Here is a 24,350-nt window from a genome sequence, read left to right on the forward strand (position 1 = left end):
CCCCTCTAATGTTTGGTGGCAAGACTCTGCAGCTGTATCAAAACTAAATTTCCACAGCAAGACACGAATGTTTAGAGTAAAAACAGTTTATGTAGCCCTGTACATCAGTGCCAGTACACTGACCCGTATTTATTCCTTGAGGGACCATCTAGTTTCAATGTAGTTTCTGCCAGAAGAAATTCCAGTAGAACTCCCCACTTAGTTATTTTTCATGACAGTACTTCCCACAATAAAATTCCTGTATTTTGCCTGCTGTTAAATTATAGGAATGTCTTAGTTACTAAGAAATTATTCATCATGACCCCTGCACAGGCATATGGGGTTCCTAGAACCAAAAGTCACCTCAGTGAAGACCTGGAATCTGCTGATAGTCTTACTGGGAAAGTCCTAAAATCTAAAGTCTCCCTTTCCCTGAACAGGCATTGGAACTCTGATTCAACCAGGTGTCAAACCAGGTGCCTAATGTGTAGCACATGAGTAATACCAATAGCTTGTTGACTCAGGCACAGAAGCAGATGGTTTAAGAAAAGGGCTCCTGAGAATGCATTATGTATTTGTTTGTTCCATTAGGCCTGCAGCAGAAGGAGACGTTCTTGTGCCAAGGGCATTGGCGTGGGAGTGGGGAGCTCTGATTTCATTCCCAGCTCCATTCTCCTGCACATCCTTGGATAAGGTCATTTTACTCTTTTATGCCTCAGTTTCCCCAACTGGCAAAATGGGAACAATGGCATAAAGCAGTGCTCTGGGCCTCCCCCATTTGTGAGCGACTTTATCTACAGGTCTCAAAAAGGCAGTTTTTAAATAACTTAGTTTTATGTCAGGGTTGTTGGGAGGAGCAATGCAATTAGGGATCACACGTTGAGGAGGCTAGCAGCAGTCTGCAGTGTTTACTACAGAGAAGGGGTGAATTTCAACCTCTTCTCCCCTGAGCTAACTAACCCTGTCCACATGGTCCTCAGCTCTGCTGGGGAGGTTGTTGCCTTAGAAGAAAATTTCTGTTCATTTCAACTTCTCTTGTGCTGTTTTGCTGGAGAACGCAGGCATTCTTTTCTAGTTTTATTTGACACTAAACCTGTGGTACACTAACATTCAGAAGGGTTGATGGGTGTTACACGGTGTTAAGGGGTAATAATATCTCTTCTTCTAGCACTTCTAGCACTTTTTTCCTTTGGAAAAAAAACTGCAGGGCATAGTTTTCCAAGCAAAGCAGAGAGGTCTGCCATGACCCCGAGCCCTGTCAGCAATAATGCCGAGTTCATTTATGACCTTTTATGGTTTCGCTTTTCTCCTGCTGATGAATTTCAAATGAAGGTTCTGCCAGTGCTGTCGGCATGGACAGTGTTCAACTGGCTTTTGCAGCATATTAAATACCTTCTCTGGCTAAACAGCTTGTGGAATGGAATTAAATTGTTTCTTTCTGTCTGTTCTTTATCTGGCAGACAAATATCACAATAGCTAATAATAGTATTATACGGTAATATGATAACTGGATTTATAAAGAAACCAAACCAATTTTGAGAACAGATAAAGAAAACTACTTCAGAGGCATTCTTTCAGTTCTGTTTCTGTTTGTAAGAGAAAAAAAACCTTTTTTAGAGGCTGTAGTTATACCATTCTCAGTTTTCAGAGGCTTTCCACTGGAGCAGCATTGCTGCTGAAGAGCCCGCCAGCGCCCTGCACACTCTTACCATGCAGCAAGACCTATCACTTTGCTTTGGCTGAGCTTGACCCTCACATCAAGGAGCAGGGCAATTTCCATTTCCTTGTACTCAGAGTTAGATAAGGAGATTGCTGCCTTTTTTGGTCTCCTGGAATGGTGCTTGTGTTCTGCAAACTCTGTGAACTGAGGCACATGGAGAAGGCTGTTAGATCTGGGCTGCACGGTTTTGTGTTATGTGGGTGTCCTGTATGAGCTATGGGTTTGCCACCTATGCAGAAAGAAAGAAAGTCCCTTTCCTTATCAGCAGGAATTTTGAGTTATACACCACTGAAAAAAGGGCAAGGACCTCATGTCAAATTTTTATCATACATAGCCATGATCTAAAGGCTGAGCGTGCTTCTGCTTTATGCTTCTCAGAGCGTACAAATACCAATTAATTAAAGGTTACTCCAGGCTGTACATCAAAACCTGTTTACCAAAATATTTCTGAGAATTTGTCTGAGGAAGAAGTGCAGCTGATTTCAATTTGGGAATAAATAAGAAGTGTGCATTTCAATCCTGGTATGGTCTGAAATGTGCCTTTATACATTTCATGGGGGGCCAGCTCATGACCTTACCATCTGCCCTAAGGAACACGTGCCACAAAGAAAAAAACTGAAATCTGACCTCCTTGCTCTGGGGTACTGGCAATTTATGTCTCCTTTTGGTAAGAAGTAATTAAAAAAAAAAAAAAATCTGTGCCTATTTTTCTGGAGCACAAAGGGAGGAAACCAGTAGAGCCCTCCTTCACATCACCTTCATTCCCCTATGCATGGCATAGAGCTGCTATTGCTGTTTTCTTTGTGCCACTATTGCCAGTGACTTTATGCAGTCCTGTGCTGCTATGTGGAACAGTCCCTGAGGCAGACTTGGGGCCAAATTAGCTGGTTTTCCATCTTCTTTGCCTGCTACTAGGCTTTCGGAAACAGGTCAGGACAACTCTACTGATATTCCTAAAGAGATTATGTAGGGAGCTTTGTGTTTGAGTCCCCATAGCATTTAACTGTCCAGCCTCCAATTATCTTTTAGCCTCTGCATCCATTCTATTAAGCATGCAAGGTCATCATGCATCCTAGTTAAAGAGGTCTAAGTACTATCTGCTACAAAGGAGGCAGAGTTTGTAGGATTCTGTCCAAGTTCAAGAGGACTGTGTGGATACAGCCAATTTAACTGTGTCAATCTAGAATATTATAAAGCGCAGCTAAGTCTTGATTTTGTTGTAGTATGCATGCTGTAAGTTAGCCAAGGCTGGAGTGCCCCTAGTTTCATATAGTTAAGACATGGTGGAGAATATACACATTTTCTTTTGCTGCATATAATAGTGAAACTGAAGTTAGAGCTCAGTATTTAAAATTAATTGCTTCCCCTATAGAAATGTTCAAAGGAGCAGTGTATTTTTGGATGCACTCCCTTCTAGTTCCCACGTTGGCTTGTGACTGTGGTTTGGTCCAGAACAGGAAGAACAAAACTGTGGTCCAATGAAGCTTATGCATGAAGTATGTTTGTGTATGTAAAAGACCACACATGACACACTAATGAAATATTGAAGATGGGCAGCTCAAGGACATTCATGTATACTAAACACTAAAAAAGGGCAAAATAGAGAATTGTGCTTGACTTCCACACCCCTCCTCAACCCACTAGATGTTTTTATTGGAAGCATTTAATTTTGCTGATGAAGATTTCATATTTCAGAAGGGAAAGTAGTTTGGCAAAATACCCTAGCTTTCAATACAGACAGAGGAGGAAAGGGTAACCTTTAAAATCCCCATAGAATAAAATGTTGAGAAACAAAACAGACACATGGAGAGACCACCTGCAAATTCTCTGAATGTGCAGAGCTGTAGAATACCATCCAGTCTGATATCAAATAATTTTAAGCATAGTAAAATGGTAGATGTACATCTGTCTTATTAAGAAAGAGCAAAGATTGGGCTTTCATTCTTGTTTATGATCTCCCATAGCAGCTACTAACCCTGTATTTATACATTAAGCAGATCTGCAGGCAGTGGCACATGGTAGACTTAAAACAAAAAGTGAGTCTTTCTGGCTCAAGAGAGTCCAGCCAGATTGCAGTTTTTCATCTTTGCCTACTGGAAAAATATATTAGGAGAGCAGAAATATTCCCAGGGCTGGCAGATATTAGACTAAAGCCATGTAGCATTTTCTTCACTGCTGATGTCCCCTTGTCCATGAATATTTTCCCTCCAGCACTCACATGCCCAAGCCTTGCTTTTGTAAACTATGCAGGCCAAAAGGATTGCAGTGATCTAGGTGAGTCATGGAAAGAGAGGTCACTAAGGTAACTGTGGCCTAGGTGGCTGATAAATCATGCCCAGAGTTTCATTTGGAAACAGCAGTGTGATGAAAGTCAGCAAAGAGTGACTGTATTTTCATGTCCTGCATGAGAAGCAAGCTCCTGTGGTCTGCAAAGCCTGAAGCATAAGCATGCTTTCCTCCCTCAATGTAAAATTCAGTGCAAAGCACTAGAGCAAGCTAACACTTTATTTTTTAATTTTTTTAAGCAAACACATACTGTCCATATTTAGTTGTGTGCATAGCAGATGTCAGAGAATCGGTAGTTCTTTGACAAACCCAAACAGATGCCTCTGTAAGGTGATAGACTACTAGCTTAGCTTTTTCTTTGAAGTGTTCTCCTGCTGCTATCAGCAACTGCCCTGTTCTGTTTGGATTTGGGGTAAGTCAGCTGTTCCTTATCCAAGTTCTGTCTACATCTTGAGAGGATGCAATGATGATTATGTTGAAGGAAAATAAGGTATATAGCTGAACCTTCTTCCATACAGATTTTGAAGCAGAGTTAGCATCAGTCCCTACAATGTCTGCATGGAAAATAAAGAGGAGTGAAATGAAGATGGCTGTTGGTGCTGTTTGACTAAAATCATACCATCCATGTATGCCACACAACCAGCTCTCTGGTGGCTGCTATAGGGTGCTGTTACTGTGAATGGTATGAACACTGAATTCACATTTCTTGCAGCTCTGAGGGGGCTGGGGCAGGATTAATACATGGAAGAGGGGTGCTGCTGTTCAGGCACCAGGACATCAAGTTTCAGTTCTCATCTCTGCTACAATCTCTCTTTTTGATCTTGGGCAAAAAAATTAACTTTGTGATTCAGTTCATGTTATCTACACTATAAATTAATGCTTGTTAATAGTCCTTTTTATTCTGCCAGAAAATGATGTGAGCAAAATGTGACAACTAAGCAGGGCAAGAAGCCATTTCAGAGGTTAAGGACATCTGGTCTCTGATAGTTGTGTTGAACAAGAGATGTACTGTATAACAGTGACTTCTAGTAGAATGGTGGTTTAAGTGTTGCCAAAATGAATAAAGATAACCTATGTTCTGGTAGTCTCTTTATCTTCTGCCTGGAGGTTCTCATGCTGGATGCAGCTGCAAACCCTTGGTGCCCATCTTTCTTCCTCCCTCTCAGTCTATTCCCTCATACTTGACAAGTTCTATTTATGTACCTTCTAATATATTTAAGTTGTGGAGGGAGATGGATTTTCCATCACAACTGAACTAAAAGGAGTAACAGACATTTTTTCAGGGCAATCACTGGTCAACAGAACTTGCTCACTTCCAAATAGTGAACTGATATTTGAATGTCTTGATAAGATTAGACTACCCTAATTTCCCTCTCTAAAAGTAAAAACCCAGCAGTCAGAGAAGTCCCTCTGCCCAAAAAGCAAAAGGTACTTTTATGGCAAATTGTGGCTATTTCTGACTGCTCAGTGATTTTCCTAGAAATGATAATTTGAGTATGAAGGAATAGCTGATACAGTTTGGTCAAAGTCCACAGAAGTTTTCCACAACATTTGGATGTTTGTATTGCTGAGAAAGTGGCTGTATTTTTTGGCTGGTTTGCCAGCTCTGCCTTTCTGAAGGGGAAAGTAGTAACATCCATTAGCAGTTTTAGCTAGCAAAATGGGACAGGATTTTATGAGTCCATATCCAGTGTAACCACTGTTTATAGCATTTCACATTTTCTATCTTTTTCTTTTCCCTTCTGTCATTTTATCCCATCTTTTGATTTCTCATTCAGCCTTTGACCACTAGTTCATCCAGATCAACATCATCATTATTTTGAAGTTTTTGTTAGATTACTTTTGAGAGGATTATTCCCAATGAAGATATTTGTTCCCTTTAAAGTCTTTTGAAGTGCTTAAATTACATAATGATTTTCTTAATCAATAATTTTTTAAAAGGTCAACATTTTTCTGTCAAAGGAAAATATTGATTTCAATAACTGTGTAATCAATAAACTTCCTTTTGAAAAAATCATATAACTGCAAGGCTTCTGTATTGTGTCAGATGACTGCACAGTTGGCTGCTCATCTGCACGCCTGCTTCTGGTCAGATTTGCTCTATTCGTGCAAGTAAGGGCTGAAGGAACAGGTCTCTAACTGAGGAAAAGCAATTAAATTTTCCATCTTCCACCCCCCCAACGATTTCTAAAATGCACAAGATAAAAAAAATCTCAATATTTAAATGATGAGTTCTCGGGTGTATTCCTTTTCACCAAAAAGTGCACTGGTCTTCCAAAACTTGCGCATAGGTGAAGTTGTTCAAAAAGTTGTTAGCAAAGAAAGTTGTCACCTGTTTTTCTGTGTCAACAAACTGGATTTAGTATCTCTGTTACCCAGGTATAGTTGGATGAGTAGCTCATGCTGAGGCTGTGAAAGGTTAGTAGTGGCCCTGAAGTATAGAAGCAGATGAAGGGAGATGAAGAAAGAGCATCACAGCTATGGTGACTATTACAAGAGTAAACCTCTAAGGAGAAGTTCACCAAGAAGTGGTTTGCACTATTGTGGGAGATTATATTTTAGTACTTGCAGGTTTCAGACTCCACAGTTTCTGTAATGATAGCTGTGAAGGGCATTAGGCTTCAGCATGGCTTAGCAAGATGCCCAGGGAACTGAACAACCCGTGCTGAGGCCCATGTGGGACTGCATCTATGTTAACTAATGTAAGTATGTCTGTCTGTCCTGCAGTTGTTCCTTCTGCCTGTAGTACAAATGTCTGAAGCAGAGCAATGGCACGGAAAGAAAAAGGCTCTTAGTTGGGGGCAGCCCCCCTCTAGCCCTCGTGATGGCATCTAACGTGCTTTGCATATGTTTTTGCAGACAAACCAGACCCACCTGCCGGAACACCTTGTGCATCCGACATTCGGAGCTCGTCCCTCACTCTCTCGTGGTACGGCTCCTCTTACGATGGGGGAAGTGCAGTGCAGTCCTACACTGTGGAGATCTGGAACTCAGTGGACAACAAATGGACAGACCTCACCACCTGCCGCAGCACCTCTTTCAACGTGCAGGACCTGCAGGCTGACCGGGAGTACAAATTCCGTGTGCGAGCTGCTAACGTGTACGGCATCAGCGAGCCCAGCCAGGAATCCGAGCTGGTAAAAGTTGGAGAGAAACAAGAAGGTTAGTTTTTAAGACCAAAAAAAAAAAAAAGTATATTCAATTAAATGATATCTTCATAGTTCCTCAGGGAGGTCAGGCAACTGTACACACTCCTTCACGTGTGGCTATGTGCAATGACTGCTTATGCTGGCACTCAGTGGGCTGAAGTCCTTTCACAGGCTTCATATGTGTGATTGAGCATATAAATTTTGCACATGTCCAGGGGGGAAACTTGGCTTCAGGGATCCCAAAACCCTGCCTTGTGAAAGCGACCAATAATTCCACTTCTGGCTCACTAGGAGTACTGGCTGGCAGACTTCTCTAGTTCCCTGCACAGGGAACCAGAAATGAAATCTTTCACACTGAAATTACACATCCAGACCATGCCCAGTTGGAAAATTATGTTTGATAGTTTAAACACTCCATAAGCACCACCAAATTTGCTTTTGGAAAAAGAAAGTGTGATTGCTGGTCACCAAGTACTGAATATGCAGCAGAAACTGAATTAGCCTCTCAAATCTGGCAATAGCTCCCATGCTTCAAATCCCAGTTGCACTTGTAAAAATGTTTTTCAGTATCTTCTGCCTCTTATTTTTTGCTTAAGATCTTCTCAAAGGACTAATGGGAAGATCTGGAGCATTTCAGATGTTATTTAGAAACTGGTACCAAAATCTTAAACACATAAAAAAAAATCAGCATTCTTTAAAAAAACTGATATTGAATCCATATACTTGTACACACCTGCATCTACCTCCTGTGCAGGATCACTTTGACAGTCATACCACACCAAAAAGGCCAGACTAGGAATAATATATTTTGCCATTTTTTTGCTCTTTAAGGAGTGGACTGTGTGTTGCATCTCTCTCTCCTTACTTATGTATGCAGGGCTTTGGAGTTTGAAGTGTCTCACATAATCCTTGTGACATTATCTTTTACTGACACAGCAAGACAAAATGATAGCAAAGTGGTGCCGCATCACCCAACTGTGTAAGCCCCTCAGCAGACATGTCTGGACAAAAGTAAATCGTATTTCTCTTCAAGTGCTAAATTAGATGCATTCTAAATTACTTTCCTCTATTTGAAGGATTTAGAACCTGATCTAAATCAAGACGCAGCTTATCTTCAAACTGGGAAAAATTACGTTAAGAGTAGCAGTAAGATTGAAAAGAAGCTAGATAATGTTGGCCTTTCACGATAAAATTCCCTGTGTTTGAATGCCCTCTTTCTTTAGTTGCAGGACAAACACCTTCTAAAGTTGAGGACCTGACTCCTCCCTACATTTGTTTTTCCTAGAGCAGGCACTTCTTGCACTGGACCAAAGCAAACAAGCTATCTTTCTTTTTAAGACTGAGAGTTTTCTCACATAGGTTTAATACAGAAAGGCCAGGAAGCATATGAATCATTGTGGTACATATTTAAAAAACAAAACAAAACAAAAAAACCCAAACAAACACTAAAAATTGTTCTGAGTGAAAGGACAACATATTCTGTTTGCAGGAGGGTGGGTTGTCTTGGTGCTCTCAATTGCCAGGGCTTCTTGGTCTCAGTTCTTGATACTGGAGCTAGTGTGGAGAAAGGGCAAGTCTTATAAAGCATGGTTTTTCAAGTGTGTGAATATAACTGGTGCTTTAATTAAAGCCAGTGGAAAATGCATGTGTTCAGCACCTCTCAAAGTCAGAACTTTAAGCTACCATCTATGTAAACACTTTGCTGAGTAACTGGGGATTTTCCGTTGCTGCCAGAAAGACTAATGACTGATTTTCGTCCTGAGGTGGCCAGTGCAAATTAGCAGTCTCAATATAATCTGAGTGAAGACAGGCATGGCTAGCTTTTCATTCTGCATTTAAAGAGAAGAGCTACTAAAATAAGGTTGTAAGTCACAACAGAATAAACTAGGCATTGCCATGTTTGAGGAAAATTTGGTACCGTTGACTCACTTCTGAGAAAGGTTTTAGCACAGCTACTCTGCTTACCAAGCTCAGATATGTTCTGCTTATCTAATTTAGGCTTCTCCTGGAGGACCAAAATGTTTCTAGTTCATGGCTTCAATATAGAGTTGCAGCAGGATTGGGAACCGACCTCTTTGTCTAATCAGTATTTGGCAGACATTAACTACTGGCAGCGTGGTTGGGATCAGCTCCCTTATGCAGCCCTTAAAAGGGGAGGAAAATGTGATGTGCTCTGTGCAAGTGTGGTTTCTAGCTGAGGAAGATCTGAGGACAGCTACCCTGGAGTGGGGAGGGCTTGCTTCCCTCCCCGCTCTTCTGGGAAATTGCTGCAAGCCAGCTAGACTGTGCTGGGACATACAAAGGTTGCAAATCCAGCGGGAAAGAAAAAGAAGAAAAAAAAAAAAGAGAGAGAGAAGGGCTTTAGTAACAAATTATATCTACTTGATTGGCTTTGCTACCAGAAAACAGATGCAGCGTTATGTGTTGGATGTGAAAGTGATCCCTGTTGTCGCATCAGACCAGCTATATCTGCTCAGCCTGCACCCTTCTTTCTGTTGTTTTCTTCTCATCTGTTGCCTATAACTCTATACTCTAAAGCACCTGACAGCACCCAGAGTACCACATGAATATTCCATAACACAAATCTGTTGACACAGTGAGGATAAATCACTTGGTTAAGTTTGCACTCTGTGACGGCAAAGTTCAGCTTCAGCAGCTAAAGGGAGAATTGTACAGGTCACTGCAACTGCCTGTGCAGTTTCTCAAATTACTGATCATAGCCACAGGTCTCAAGAGCAAGCCCAAGCACTGTAAGTAATACATAACAACATTCCAGCTACAAACCCTTTCCCTTATAACTGCAGGCAACATAGGGAGCAACACACGAACTGGTGCGACTGACAGTTCATGCACATGAAGATCAAAAATTAAAATCAAGGCACTCCGGCCAGCTTTCACTCAGTTTGTGTCACTGGGCTTGCCAACATCTCTGTCTGCCTTTGACTATGCCTGCAAAACTGAGGCTCCATTTGGACCTCAATGATTTAAAAATTCAGCCATGCTCAGGAAAATGCATTCTGTCCAAACTTCCTAGTCATCTTGAGTCTGAAAATTTTGCCTGGGTGCTTTGCAGGAAATCTTTTCATGCATAAACTTGCTTTACCTTTGGCTTTGCATTCCAAAAAATGCACAGAAAAGCCAGAAAAAGTATTTGTCACTGAGTCAGAAGTGTTGTTATTGATTTTAATATTTTAAATTAATTTTCTGTTTTACTAAGGCATTCCTAAAGGTATTTATTGGATGACATTGAACTGATTCAGTATGCTGATGTTTCTAGTAGGCAGGTATAATAGACAAGTAGTGCAAAACATATGAGCTTGTTTTATTAAGAAGAGTTGACCAGATTGTGATTGTGTAGTCAATAGTCACGAACGAGTGGTGAATATATTTTAATTATTAAGTTAATGCACAAAATTCCTGAGGTTTTTTTGCTGCTTAGCCATAGGGTCTACCAGTTGCCCATGTTACTGTGAGTAAGTTCACCATCTTATGTCAATTCTATTATATATCCTACATAATATGTTATTAATGTCTTTTTATTTTCATCACAGAACTAAAAGAGGATGAAGCGGAGCTATCTGATGATGGTAAGAAGTTAATCTTTTTAACAGGACAAATGCAAATATGTGCTTTTAATTAATGTTTTCTGGAGGCTTTAATGATGGTCCTTAATACTTATTTGTAGAAGGGAAAGAAACAGAGGTCGACTATCGGACAGTTACCATCAACACTGAACAAAAAGTTTCAGATGTCTATAATATTGAAGAAAGACTGGGATCGTAAGTAATACATTGTGCTTTTGAAGACACAGAGTTTTAAAGGCTACAGTCAATTTTAAAGATCACGTGCATTCCTTCTTTGACAGTGTCTAGCACTTTCAACATTCCAGCTGGACTCCTCTGTTGCAGTGAAAATAGATTTTAACATATGTTGGCCTCCATTCCATAAAGATCCTTTATTCCTATTACTAGATAATTTTAAATAGGCACTACATGCATTTCTGGCAAGGAAAATGGAGCCCACAAAAGCATAAAGCTAGAGTCCTTGTTCAGTGTTCTAAAAGCTAGCTGAAAAAAAGGTACACATTGTGTACTTGCATTTCCATTATATCCATTAGTGGTAATAAGATTACCCTGCCCACGGGCTAGAATCTCTCTTGACAGCAGTCATAATCCCCAGAGCATTAACAGTATTGCTCAGTGAAGGTCAGTGATTAGCCTGGCTGTGCTTCTCTGTGCTTAACCCGAGGCTGTGGCAGTTGCACACCCTGAGAATCTTTCAGCAGTTTGTGCTGCTGGTGGTGCTGAAGGCCAGGGGATCCTCTCTGCTGCCATTAACAAATCTTGATAAGTGTGTCGTAGAGTCGTACATCTGCAGCAATGTGAAGTAGTAGCACTGAAGCCTCTAGCATTCAGATTCTAAGTTCACCTGTAACCTATATCCTATACCTGAGATGTCCCCTATCCACTGCCCTTTCGGTGCATGACCTATAGAAAACTGTGTGCAGAAAAACTTCAGTCACATGAATTAAAGCCTGCTAGGAGTCCATTTGTTTTTTTAACCCTCTTATCTAAAACTTAGCAATTGGAATTGTGGGGTATTCATGCAAAAGTGCTTGCAGATTACTCTGCTCAAAATCAGTACAGAGCAGTATTTGATATGAGGACATTTTTATTTCAAAACAGAGCTGTTGCACTGTAGTATTTAGTAAAATGTTGTTATTCACGGTGGCCCATGTATTGCAAAACCTTGTTATGGAAATAGTTATATATTTTCAGGGGGAAATTTGGACAAGTCTTTAGGCTTGTTGAAAAGAAGACTGGAAAAGTTTGGGCAGGAAAATTTTTCAAAGCATATTCTGCTAAGGAAAAAGAAAACATAAGGGAAGAAATCAGCATCATGAACTGTCTACATCATCCAAAACTTGTCCAATGTGTAGATGCCTTTGAAGAAAAAGCCAACATCGTTATGGTCTTGGAAATGTAAGTATAAAGCAGATCACACTAACAAGGCTAATGACGTTGAAAATAATTGTGCATGGAAAAGCAGCAACTTACCAAGACATGGGAGTGGTAAAAGCTTCAGCATCTGCAGGGCCTGGATGGTTTTCACATCTTCCAAGTTTTTCCAGTTATTTATCCAATTTGATTAAAATGTACAGCGGATGTGTGTTATATGTCTTAAAGATCAGTGAAGATGTGTTAACAGTCTTTATTGTCTAGGGTTTTTTTTAATTGAGTACATGTGGTGTTTTTCTTCAGCTCACTCTTTTATTGCCAGCTTGTGAGGAGAGAGAAGCAACATTAGTTGCCATTTGAGTTCACACTTAGAACCAAAAACATATTTAAGGAGGAAAAAAAATACCTTTTTTCTTTAGGCACTTGTAAACGTGTTGAAGAAGCTTGTGTCAAATTTCACATCAACACTGATCAGTTGTCTCTTGCAGATAATTGAATGTTGGTGCACAACAGACAGTACGAGAGAAAAATATGCTTGAGACTGCAAATATCTAAGCTACATCCTAACAAAGTATTTGAATTTCCATGAAAAATTAACCGAGGAAAATGTGTAGTATCCAAGAGGTATTTGAAATGCTTCAGTTTTCATCAAGTGCTATATCCAGTTTTTATATTTTTAAGACAGCTTAAAGGATAAGTCTGATGTGTTTCTCATGTAACAACATAAACACTCTGATTGCAAAATATTTATTTGTAGTAAGGGAGTGCTGTCTGAAAACTCTCCACAGGTGAACACAGTGAGTGTTCTATATCTACAGTAGATGCAGAAAGATTGCTTATGCTGTTCCCAAAAAAAACCCTAATTAAGCATGACTTGACCTGCCCCTAATGTCAATGCACAGATTCTCCATGATGGTCCAGGCATAGCAGTTACAGAAGGGAATTGCTCCTTTACTTGGAAGTCATTGCACTCTTCACCCAAAGCTATACAATTAAGCAAAGTTGAATTTGAAGACAGCCTATGTTGCTGTCTTTGTTCCTGCTGAGTAAGATAGGAGCACTTACTTTTTCCTCCCAGAAACCTCACATGGCTGACTTGAGTATCTTTGCATTTAGAGACAGTAGTTATTTACTTCCAGAAAGAAGAAGGTTCCGAACATGTTAATGCACCAGAATTCATTATAAGAAAAGAATCTACACAGTGTGGGGTGGAAAGTAATGGTCAGACTTCAAAAACATAATAACCAATGTGACTGACTTTTACATCATCCATAACGCACCTGCTTGGTGTGAATCCAACACTCGTGGCAGTAGCAGCTGGAAAGAAAATGAAATTCTGATCTGTGCTGATGTTTTTCCCAAAAAGTTAACATCAGTCACTGTTCTGCTGCCACATCTACTTCACGTGCTGTCTGCCCCAAGAAGGAGAAGCTGTTTTTTGCTGGCTGGAAGCGCTGAATAAAAACCCAAAAGTTAGAAGCAAAAGAGACTATATGTCTGTACTGCTTGCTTGGCACTTGGCTAGATTATGTGCAAACTGCTATTGCACTAGTGTATTTCAGAGACTGGATCTCCATTATACAGCCTTGGAACTAATGTACAAGAAGGTGTGTTTATTTTTAGATCCAGCAGTTGAGCAAGCTGATGATGGTCAGGGATGGGAGCCCTACTTAGCTTGGAATTAGAAGCTGGCAGACCTAATGGAAAACAAGGAAATGTATAAAGAGTTTTGAATAGTATATGGCTTTACACTCCATTAGTGCCTGCCAGAGAAGAGGTTTTATTTTTTTCAAAATGTGTAAAAGTGCAATCAAATTTAAATGAGTTTTGTTAACCAGTCTTATTAGGATGTGACACCTTTGGATTTTTCTCCTTGATACTATTCCTGGATTTTTCATTTTAATTATATTCCCATATCTTTCTTCTAACCTTTTGCACTTTGTCCTCTCTCCTTTTAATATCTGTAATGTTACTGTTTTACATGGTTTGATTTCAGATGTATAGTTAGAGATTTTTATCATTCTTTTAAAATCAAACACTGTAAGCATTCAAACAAATTGACATGTTCTTACCTAAAAGCCCTCCTAATTTCCTGGAAGTCAGGTTCAAATCTCAGACATTTCCTTTTCAAATACAGTGATGTACCAGTTCCACAATAAGCATCTTAGTAGAAAAAGAACATCTGAAAAACTGTAGCACATTGTGGATAGCATTCAGCACTGGGAGCTAAGCGCCTTGAAGTTTTTACATATTTCATGGAGTCAGTTTCTTTTGACATAGACAAAGATTATTGTATTTCAAATTAAGATTATTAAAGCAAAATTTGAGGAGTAAATTCTGTCTTTCTTCATTCATTTGGTATGATTTAAATTGGCACAAGTCACTAAGGTTTTCTCTTTGTTTCAAAGAGAGAATTATTAAAATCCAGTATTTGTCTGGGCAACTCCAAGTAGTTTCTCACTATTCCTCCATGACCAGAACCTTATAATAAAATATTTTAAAATGTGTATTCAGTGACTCTATAAACAGGAATATTCTCCTCTGTGACCTCATCTACAGAAGAATGCAAATAGGAGAATCCAGAAAATAATTATTTATAATTTTAGATTCTGAACTAGTTGTGACACTTTGAAGAACATGGACTTCTTCTGTGTATACATAGAACCTAATCTGCATTGGTTCAGTTCAGCTTTCTGACCTGGCAACAATAAAATTGGATTTGGTTCAGGATATAAATGCAAAAAAAACATGCATCCTATAAAGGCAATTGCAGTTTAATTTAATGGTGTTACTAGAGTATCTAGAGGTCACAGAGTAAAAACAACAAGCAGATGTATTAAAAGTAGTTTGTTTCCAAATTATATGCTAAAAATTGGTGCTTGAGACAATGGTATGATTTCTGAAATTTTTTTGCTTTAGGGATCTGAAAAAATATGGCTTTTTATAGTAAAAATAAACTGTCATTAGCTGTGTTAAACAGTCAGAACATAGCTTTTAGGTATTAGGATGGCTATTAGCTGGAACTGCAGAGTGCTCCAGTTATGAAAATTTTGCATGCAGATGTTTCCATAAACACCTCCATGCTGGTTAATGTCTTACTGAAGTAACAGAATACTACTAGATTACTTACTTTTCAGAGCCTCTTTATTCAGAGCTCTAGCCATATTATTGGCTTTATGTTACAAATGTGCTATTTTCCAAAGTAACCTCTCAGTCAAGCATATGCTGTTCTTACCATTTTATGTTAACAGCAAACTGCAGTAGCATTTCTAATTATATATTTTCTGAAATCTTATAGCCAAAGCAACAAACGTGTCCAGAACTCCAGATGTTTCAATTTCAGTTTAGTACACAAGGACTATAATCATGTATCTGACAACGTGCAAACACTGCAAGACCAGTTTTCAGTTGTGTGTTTTCTTTCTGTAATGTACAATTACACTTGGCAATAAGCATGAATGCTGCAAAATATTAAGCCATATAAAGACCATGGAGCGTTTAATTTAGAACAGATTTCTAAAAGCAAAACTGCTCTTCAACATTTGCTACTTTTTGCATGGGTCCTCACTTGCTGCATACAAAAGAAGTATTTCCCATCTTTGGGCGTAAGCAGATAAACCAGTTGAGTGATTACCCAGAATTTAGAAAAAAAAAACCCAATGAAACAAAGGCCAAACCACGACTTAACTTTCATTTTTATTAAATCTAGGTTAAAAGCACACCACTTTGGTTCCACAAACAGCTTAGTCCAGAAGATTCTACCCTGCAAAGACCAATTATTTCACATCTTAAATAAGGACACAAATGGAATTGACATGTAGGCAGTGTGATGATAGCTCAGCTAAAAATACCAGCACTGAACACATTGTGGGTTGTATCCTTGTCCTGTCATAGCTAAGGAGGAAATTCCCTCTGAGCTCACTTGGGTCAGCAATTTACCCTTTAAGCTTTGCATTCCAATTGACCACATCATTTGAATTCTTCCTTCTTCAGCCTTTCTCTGTCACTCTCAATCTCTCTTCTTCCCAAAGTTTTGCTCATCTGCTAGAAGTTTTGTCCTCTTTTCCTGCAACCCATCCCATGTATTCTAGTTTTCTTTATTTCTAAATTATCTTATCTGCACTTGTGTGTAGTGATGAAGCATAGGAGGGAAGGAAGGAGTGAGAAATAGGAGCTTGGAGTCTGGAGTGGTGTGATAAACCCACATCAGTGGGGTGAGGAACACGTGGCACACACATTTTACTGCCAGGTGCAGGTGGCTGAAGGCAGGATGTAAATCCAGCTACATCCCTACCAGCTGGGATAACAGTATGGGTGTCTCACAGTCCTAACCTGGGAAAGAGATTCAGAATGGAGAAATCTATTTATTTACAGCACATACAAGAGGTGATTCTTCCTATGTGATCCTTGTATGGAAAATTCCATTACAAAACATAGATTGCATCCTGAAGTGACTCCTGCAAGCTTGAACTTTCTGTATTTGTGTAAAGGAAATAGTTTGATCACTACAAAGAAAAAAAACCAAACAAGCTACAGAAGTCCTCTTTTTTTTGTGTCTTCCATAGGGTTTCTGGAGGAGAACTCTTTGAAAGAATCATTGATGAAGACTTTGAACTGACAGAGAGGGAGTGCATTAAATACATGAAGCAGATTTCAGAAGGAGTTCAGTACATCCATAAGCAGGGCATCGTCCACTTGGATTTGAAGCCAGAAAATATTATGTGTGTCAACAAGACTGGTACAAGCATCAAACTCATTGACTTCGGACTTGCAAGAAGATTAGGTAATGACTTTTCTGCCTATTTCAGTATGACATGGGGAAAAGGGCAGGACAGGAGGAAATTCATACTTACTGTTATGTTCCTTCGTGTCTAAAGAGTAAATAGATGTGTTTCATATAAACAGCTCTGGTTTTAGCAAAAATAGCTAAGGGAAAAAGAAGACATTCAAGAGGGAGAGTAGGGCACCTCATCTTCAAGGGGAGTTTGCAGTAAAATGTGCACTGTCTACCTGTCTGTTTCTATGGAATGAGTGTCCCTGCTGAATACAAAGTAGTTGATAATGGCAACAAACTACAGGAAACCATTACTCGCCAACTCTCTTACTGTAAAAAATAGAACAAAACTGTTATCTTCATGAAAGCCACAAATTCTTGAAGCTTTTGTGACAGCAGTAGTGACGGTGATGTTCTAGGAGACTTTCAAATACGGATAATTATATTCAATTTATACTTCCTTGTTAGTTTTATCATTTCTTATCCTAAACAACAGCATTCTGCTGAACATGTTAAACATGGGAGGAATTCTGTAAAGGGTTGTGTTTTGGTCACGTTCAAAGTCATTGATATAATAGTGCTACTTAAAAATAAAGCAATTGGATGGGGGAAGAGGGAAGTTCAATTCAACAAGGTCCTCCCCTTTCTATGCTGTTTTCAGCTGCTTCCTGTCACTCATTTGGACTAAACTGTCCAATATGCCCTGCAATTTGAAAGCCAAAGACCTTGAAGCTTTCTTGTCTTCATATTGCTCAGCGTTACTTGAGCTCTAAAAAGCAGCCCTCCGGTTGTGTTTGTTAGTGTTAAACAATACCAACATCACACAATGATCTTTTTTTAATCTTGTATCTTCACAAGTAAAAAAAAATAATAATAATAATAAAAAAAAAATCCCAGGACTTAAAAGGAGCTACATTACTTTATGAACCTGTTATACGGGGAGAGCTGAGATTTGTGGCGCTTTCTGCCATTAAATTGATTGGGACAACTCATATAAATTGCTACTCTATGCAGAGAGGCTCACAACTAGATTCTTAGGTGTAATCTTACACCTTCCCTAATTAAACAAAATTATATTTAATACCTATTAAAAGTAGAACAATGGTTTTTTTCTAAGAATACAGTTTGGAATTACAAGTTCCCTGGTTTTGTTATCTGCCTACATGCTGCTCATCCTACTTGTTTTGTTGCTTAAGTAGCAGACATAGCCAAGAATATAATTTTACTAAAACAAACCAAAAAATGGTATGCTCAATGAATAGAGGGAAAAAAAAATCTGCTTTTCAGATTTTTAGACCATGTTCAACTCCAAAAGGGTATTACATGAATGCCGGTCAAATGGACACTGTGAACTCAGAGATAAGGCAATTATTTCATTAAAAGAAGAGATTCCTGCCATTTCTGTTCCTTCACTAGTATGGAGCCAATAACTTTCTGGGAACATGAACTGGGTTTTGTTCTTGTTGAGGAAACAGGTGAACTGTTAAGTAAGTTCCAGTGCTGAAGCTTTTTTCATCAGAGCTGTGTGAAAGACTTCATCCCATGACTTCCAGCTGTCAGCCTGAAAACTATATATTTACTGCTGAAGTGAGTGGATTTCATCAACAAGAGATATAACCACAGAATGGCCTTTGTGTAGAAATTTCTTCAAATACCCTTTTAACTTTAAATCACAGTTAAACTCACACTTAACAAAAAGAAGATCCCATTTTCAGTAGCCTGTTCACATCCATAAGCTTTTCCATTTTTCTGTTAATCTTGTGGCATCAGTGTCTATTGCACAGCTCACAGTAGCTTGGGAGCTGCTACAGTCCTTCCATATGTAGTTCATCTCTAACCTATATATAACTTCTCTTGATGTAGAAGGATGAGAGCTATGAGTACTGACTGATTTTTATTTACCACAACTGTACATTCATTTGGCTTAATAAGTTGCTGATTCTTGCAAAGTTCCATTAGAGTTATTTGCTGTTTCTTTCATCAGCCTGCCATGAGGGGTAACTCAGTGTGTGTGGCATTTCCCTAGAAGAGAAAGTCTCCTCCCATTCCATGCCCATAAAGCAAAAACAGTGTTAATCATGAAGATGTTTGTAACATTTTGGCTGAGATGTTTTCCAAAAGTAGTAAACAATTTTTCATGCTTCATTTACTTAAAAAAAAATAACCTGCTAAAGCCACTTTTCACTAAGTACTCTCTTCTTGCTATTTGTCTTATGTGGTGCACTGAGAGCACATCGCTCTGCTTGTTTTCCTTCAAGCCTTGTGATTTTGAAATTGGCTGTCAAATTCACTTCAGCTTGGGTAGATGTGGGGTGGGAGCCCTCGTACTATGGGCCTGACCCTGGCTGAGCAGAAACTGCTCAACCAAGGGACTGCTGAAGGGAAAAGTGGCTTCATATTTACTCTTAACTTTTTGTAACTAGTGCAAATAATGCCTCTAAATATTCAGTGTTTTGATCAGTTTTAAAGAAATTAGGAACCACTCCTTCTGCAGTCATCTGCAGCTAATTAATGCTTTTACACTGTCAGGAAATACCAAAGCTGCAGTGGGATGTTTTCCTGACCTTTTTTGGTGTTCTGAGGAACACATGTAGAAAATTGTTTAAGATAAACTTCTTGAGTAAAGAGGATGGGTTTTGAGTACTGTAAAGATATATATATTTTTTTAATCAGTTGATTATACACAGCATTGGCAACAGTTTCCAGCTAGCTTGTCAGCTTTCTATCTGAACTAAGGGATATCCAAACACAGATCCTACTTGTATACTAACCTTGTAAACATCTGGGTAAAGATTTGACATATTATTGCATAGAAAAGGTATTATTCTTTTATTTTCTTTTTTCTTTTATACACAGAAAATGCTGTATCAGTTTTTCACACTGTATGCTTGCACTCAAGTGCCGTGTTTTCAAAAAAACATTTCTCTGACCTATGGGCAGCACATTTCATACACCAGCCTTTGCATACACAGTGGCTCATGGTAGTTTACACAGTGCACAGAAAAGCCTCCAAACTTGGATGTGAAAACCTGAGTCTGAGATTTGGATGACCATGATGAAGCTTTTAGGAAACTAAGTTCTTTGTGGCAATTTTCTGTTATTTTTTCATCAGGACAGTTGAAAAAAAAATGTAGGTGTTGACCTTACAAAGAACACAAATGGGAAGCTAAGATCCTAGGCTTCCCCTTTGTGCTTGGAAAAGGATGGGTGATCTCTTGCTCCTCATTGCCACTGCGAAGACATGGTCCTTGTTTCAGGCTAAGTCAATTTAGATTGGATATTAGGAAAAGGATCCTAATGTTGGAGTGAAAAAACCCTGGCGATGTGAGCATAGGGATGTTATGGAACAGCTTTTGAATGTGCTTTTTAAAGGCTAGTCAGATATCTGGCAGGAAGGTTTTGATGTGGTGGACTTGCATGGGAGGATTTAGGTGATTTCCTGGGGCTGCTCCCAGGCATTCCTCACTGTGTCATTTTACTGGGCCTAATTTGGATGCTACACTTGCACAAAAGATAAACATAATGCAATGAATCTCACTTAAGGCAAATACTGATTGCTCAGGCACATGTGCAGACTGGACAGTAGGTTCTCAATCTAAATCCAAGCTCATTTCAAACCAGAAACAATTTCCTGACATTTTTATATTTGTATAATAAATCAGGGAAGTGGGGATTGTGTTTTATAACCAGTCTCTAATCTCTTCTTTAGTTTCCTTCCTTCCTGACCTTGCTTGTTCTTTTCTTCTTCCCATTTTACTTAGAATGAGCATTGATAAGAATGAGCCCACTGAGATTTGCTTAATAATTTCTATCTAAATGACGTATGTTTCACACTATGATTTAAACACATCACTCATAGTTGCACAATGGCAGCATAAACTGGCAATACTGGGTTCTGGACAGGTGATTATTCTGCCTTCATCACTGGATCTTCCATTAGAGCAATACTGGTGGGTCAGCACAAGGAAGATGAAGAGCAGGTTCATATGTCCCATGACCTCATTCTTTCAGCTCATATTGCTAGCAGTAGCTTTGTTGTCAATCACTTTAAAAGCATCCACGTTGTTTTTAAGCAGAGTCAAATGTAGGACTCCTGTTCTACAGGCCAGCTGAAAAAAAGTTTTGAGAAGCAACTCATGACTAAGCATTTGAGGTTCCTCTTCACCACTTTGTAGCTCCACAGGTGTGGTGGTGGGCAAGCCTGGGTTTGAGAGCTGGCTCAAGCCCAGTTTTAATGGCAAGGTAGTGATCTGACACGTGCCCATCAGTTGCTTCCTTTCTTTTTTATCCACTGACCTGTGCCACTTCAAGTTTCAGAGACATGCAACCCAGTATTGATATTCTTTTCTATTTGAACTGTAAAAAAATTAAAAAGTGTTGGTGTAAAACAGTTATTTCTTCTTATTAGAATTCACTACTGTTTTTCTTTATAATAGAATGGAGATTCCTGAGCTTTGATAATTCTTATATACTTTGTGAAAACTTAAGCTTTTTTCTAACACTGCAGTCCCAAAATCTTCATGTGCAACTGCTGAAGTGATGGAGGCTGAAACACTTTTGTAATTCAGGACATCCAAATCTGAGTGAAAGACTAAAATTTCTCCTCTTTCTTAGACTTGGTCTTGTGGAAACTCCTTGCTATAGGAACCTTCTTATTATGTGCCTTGTACAGTGCTGTGTGCTTGGGCATGTTTAATAAATAATTATTTATTGCTATATTTGTTTAATCTAAGAAAACTGCAGTTCAGGTATCATTTATTTTTTCTCACAAGGATCTTTAACAAAATCACAAACATGAAGGCAAAGCTGGTTTTCCTGTTACTGGGGAAGGATTGTTTTTAAAAACTTGCATGCAGCAGTTAATGGTTTTCTCTTTCATTCTTCACAGAAAATGCAGGTTCTCTGAAAGTTCTCTTTGGAACACCTGAGTTTGTGGCTCCAGAAGTTATAAACTATGAACCAATTGGATATGAAACAGATATGTGGAGTATAGGAGTTATTTGCTACATTTTGTGAGTACCTTTGCTATTCTTAACACAAATCCAGACACTTGCTGAACACACAAAATTTCCATCAACTTGCGAATTCTTCTCCAATTTTCTGGCCTTTTGTATTTCGATTAGCATGCTCCAACATAATTAATAAAAATTCTCTGTTCTCTGAAGTGTGTCCCTGGTAAAGTGCAGAACCAGCAGTTCTGGAAATTCAGCCATTTAGTGCTGTACATCTTACATCATAAACCAGCAACGTTTCATCTCATTTAAAAAGACAATGTGACAGTATTTTGTTATTAACTTTAAACTATTTTTCCTTCCCAGAAGTTAAAGAGGAATGTTTGGGCATGCACTAATAACTGATAATCTCCATTATATTATTCCCAAGAGATAAAATCTTCGTGAAATTCTGGGATCTTCTTATTCAGATTGTATCTCTCGTGGAACAGACTAAAGTATCCCAGCTTTACCATATCTGTTCACAGTGCATTTTAGTTTCTTACTAAGCACAAACCACTGGATAAATACATTTTATAAGCAGTATGGATCAAGCTCATGGAAATATTTTAGAGGACAGTTGGCTGCAGCTCTTGGTAATGTATTTTGGTATTTGATTAAATCTTTTTTATGTGATAAAGACATGATTATGACCTTCACTGGGTCTAGAGACATGTATATGGAAATAGGATCTCCATGCCTAGGACAGCAAGTGATCTTCCAACTGTGACTTTACACATCTGATGCCATGTACACCTTCAAAAGATAAGCTCTGTTCGGAGCATGGATCTTCTCCCTCGCTCCACTTTCAATAGTAGGTAAACACCAGACCTACTTTGCACTCATTGTTTTAAAAATCTTCTGTCAATGCCTTACTTTCTTTTTTAAGAGTCACCACTGTTCCGGCCACCCTGCTCCTTGAAACCTGGCAGTGCACAGCTGTTTGCTCTGTCCGTGATTGATTCTGCTTGCCTTGTCAGCCTATGCTTGTTCTCATACTCCCCATTTCCAAACTAAGAAACATAAGTTTCTTTCTTGTCCTGTGCAGAAGCTACTACAGCAACTCCCTTACTCCCAACAAAGACTCTGAATATTTCTGTTATCTTCTGTTTCTTACGTGAAGTGTGCTACGCTCTTCAAGGTCACTTTGCTCTGCTGGTTTATTTACAGGACCTTTATTTTCCATTCCCTTCCAGCATTTCTTTCTAGATCTTGAAAGCTCCTTTGGATCATTCTGTGGTTCAAATCATGTAGACCACACACGCGGTACTCAGATGACAAATTCATTTATTTCTTTAGCTTTTGGGGCCTCCTGAGTTAAAGAGCCCTGGAAGAGCGACAAGGGAAGAGCCGGGGCTGCTGCGCAGCGATGGCAAACCCAGCAGTTACCTCGATGCTGCATTGCCCCCTTGAGGCCTCTCGAGCAATAAGGAGCAAAACATTAACCACAGTGTGACACGCACATGTAGGGGGGCTAACGTCTGTCGCTGTCATTTGTTATCAAAGTACACGTGAGTTTTTGTGTGTCTGCAGCATAAACAGTGATTTGTCAGACAGCCGAGGCACAGCTCGGGGGCAGCAGCTGTGTGTGCCCCTGGGGCACGGCACCAGGGCTGCTGCTCCAGTGTGGGAAGGGCTGGAGAATCATCACCATCTGAGCAGACAAGGCAAAGGGAGCAGGTGAAACAGATGGAGAAAAGGCGAAATGTCAAAGACCAATTAGCTGGTAGTGGCAGAACTGCTGCTTCCCAGTTTCTCTGGCTACCAGAAGAAAAATATTTGGATGCTGTAACATTCAGCTGATGGGATTGGGGTGGTATTACATTTGATTGAGATGACCCGATATGCCTTGTGAAATATATATTATGAAATTACTCGTTTGCTAAGGTGTCATTCAGTGAATCCCTTGTGAGGGGAAAATTACATTAGCCAATGCAACAAAACTCTTATTTTTGATGCACAGCTATCACTGCAATAATGACTAACAGTATTAATCAGCTTTTCTCTTTCTTTCAATAAGAATAAAGTAATAGATGTTAGGGAAGACCTGTGAGTAATCTCTTGGACTTGCCCTCTCCACCCCAGAGTGACAGGCTCCCAGTCTGTCTTCACTTCCTCAAAGCTCAGCTATTTTTGCAGACTCACGACTAAGAGCCATTATCCAAAGTGGACTATCACATCATCATTACAGAATGCTTGAGAACTGCAGCTCTCCTTAGTTGTAGCACTGCTTTCCTGTTTTGATTATATGCACAGAAGCGCCCCATCGTACATACAAAGTGTAAGACTCACTCATTTGGTGCCTGTCTCACCTACCATCACTGTGCTTGTAACTCAGTATTTGCATCCCCTCTCCCCCTGATGTGTGGGGGCCATGAAGGAAAAGGCGAGCGCTGAGCAGCAAGTGGACTTAGGGGCAGGTCTGCTGCAGCTGATGGCCCAGAGCTACTGTGTCCACCATATGTCCTAAGTGAAGCAGCAGGGAGCATGCTA

General features: G+C 39.4%; 1 protein-coding gene across 3 annotated transcripts in view; it reads left to right on the forward strand.

Moving 5' to 3' along the window:
- The window catches only part of MYLK (myosin light chain kinase), a 208,426-nt gene that overhangs the window by 171,158 nt on the left and 12,918 nt on the right, over positions 1–24,350 (forward strand). For all 3 annotated transcript variants that reach the window (XM_051623195.1, XM_051623196.1, XM_051623197.1), the window contains 6 exons: positions 6,845–7,147; positions 10,686–10,721; positions 10,820–10,913; positions 11,913–12,116; positions 16,658–16,875; positions 21,755–21,878. In XM_051623195.1, the coding sequence (XP_051479155.1) occupies positions 6,845–7,147; positions 10,686–10,721; positions 10,820–10,913; positions 11,913–12,116; positions 16,658–16,875; positions 21,755–21,878 (979 nt within the window). The remainder of the gene's footprint in view (positions 1–6,844; positions 7,148–10,685; positions 10,722–10,819; positions 10,914–11,912; positions 12,117–16,657; positions 16,876–21,754; positions 21,879–24,350) is intronic.

Source organism: Apus apus, chromosome 6, assembly GCF_020740795.1.
Source record: "Apus apus isolate bApuApu2 chromosome 6, bApuApu2.pri.cur, whole genome shotgun sequence".
NCBI classification, from domain to species: Eukaryota; Metazoa; Chordata; class Aves; order Apodiformes; family Apodidae; genus Apus; species Apus apus.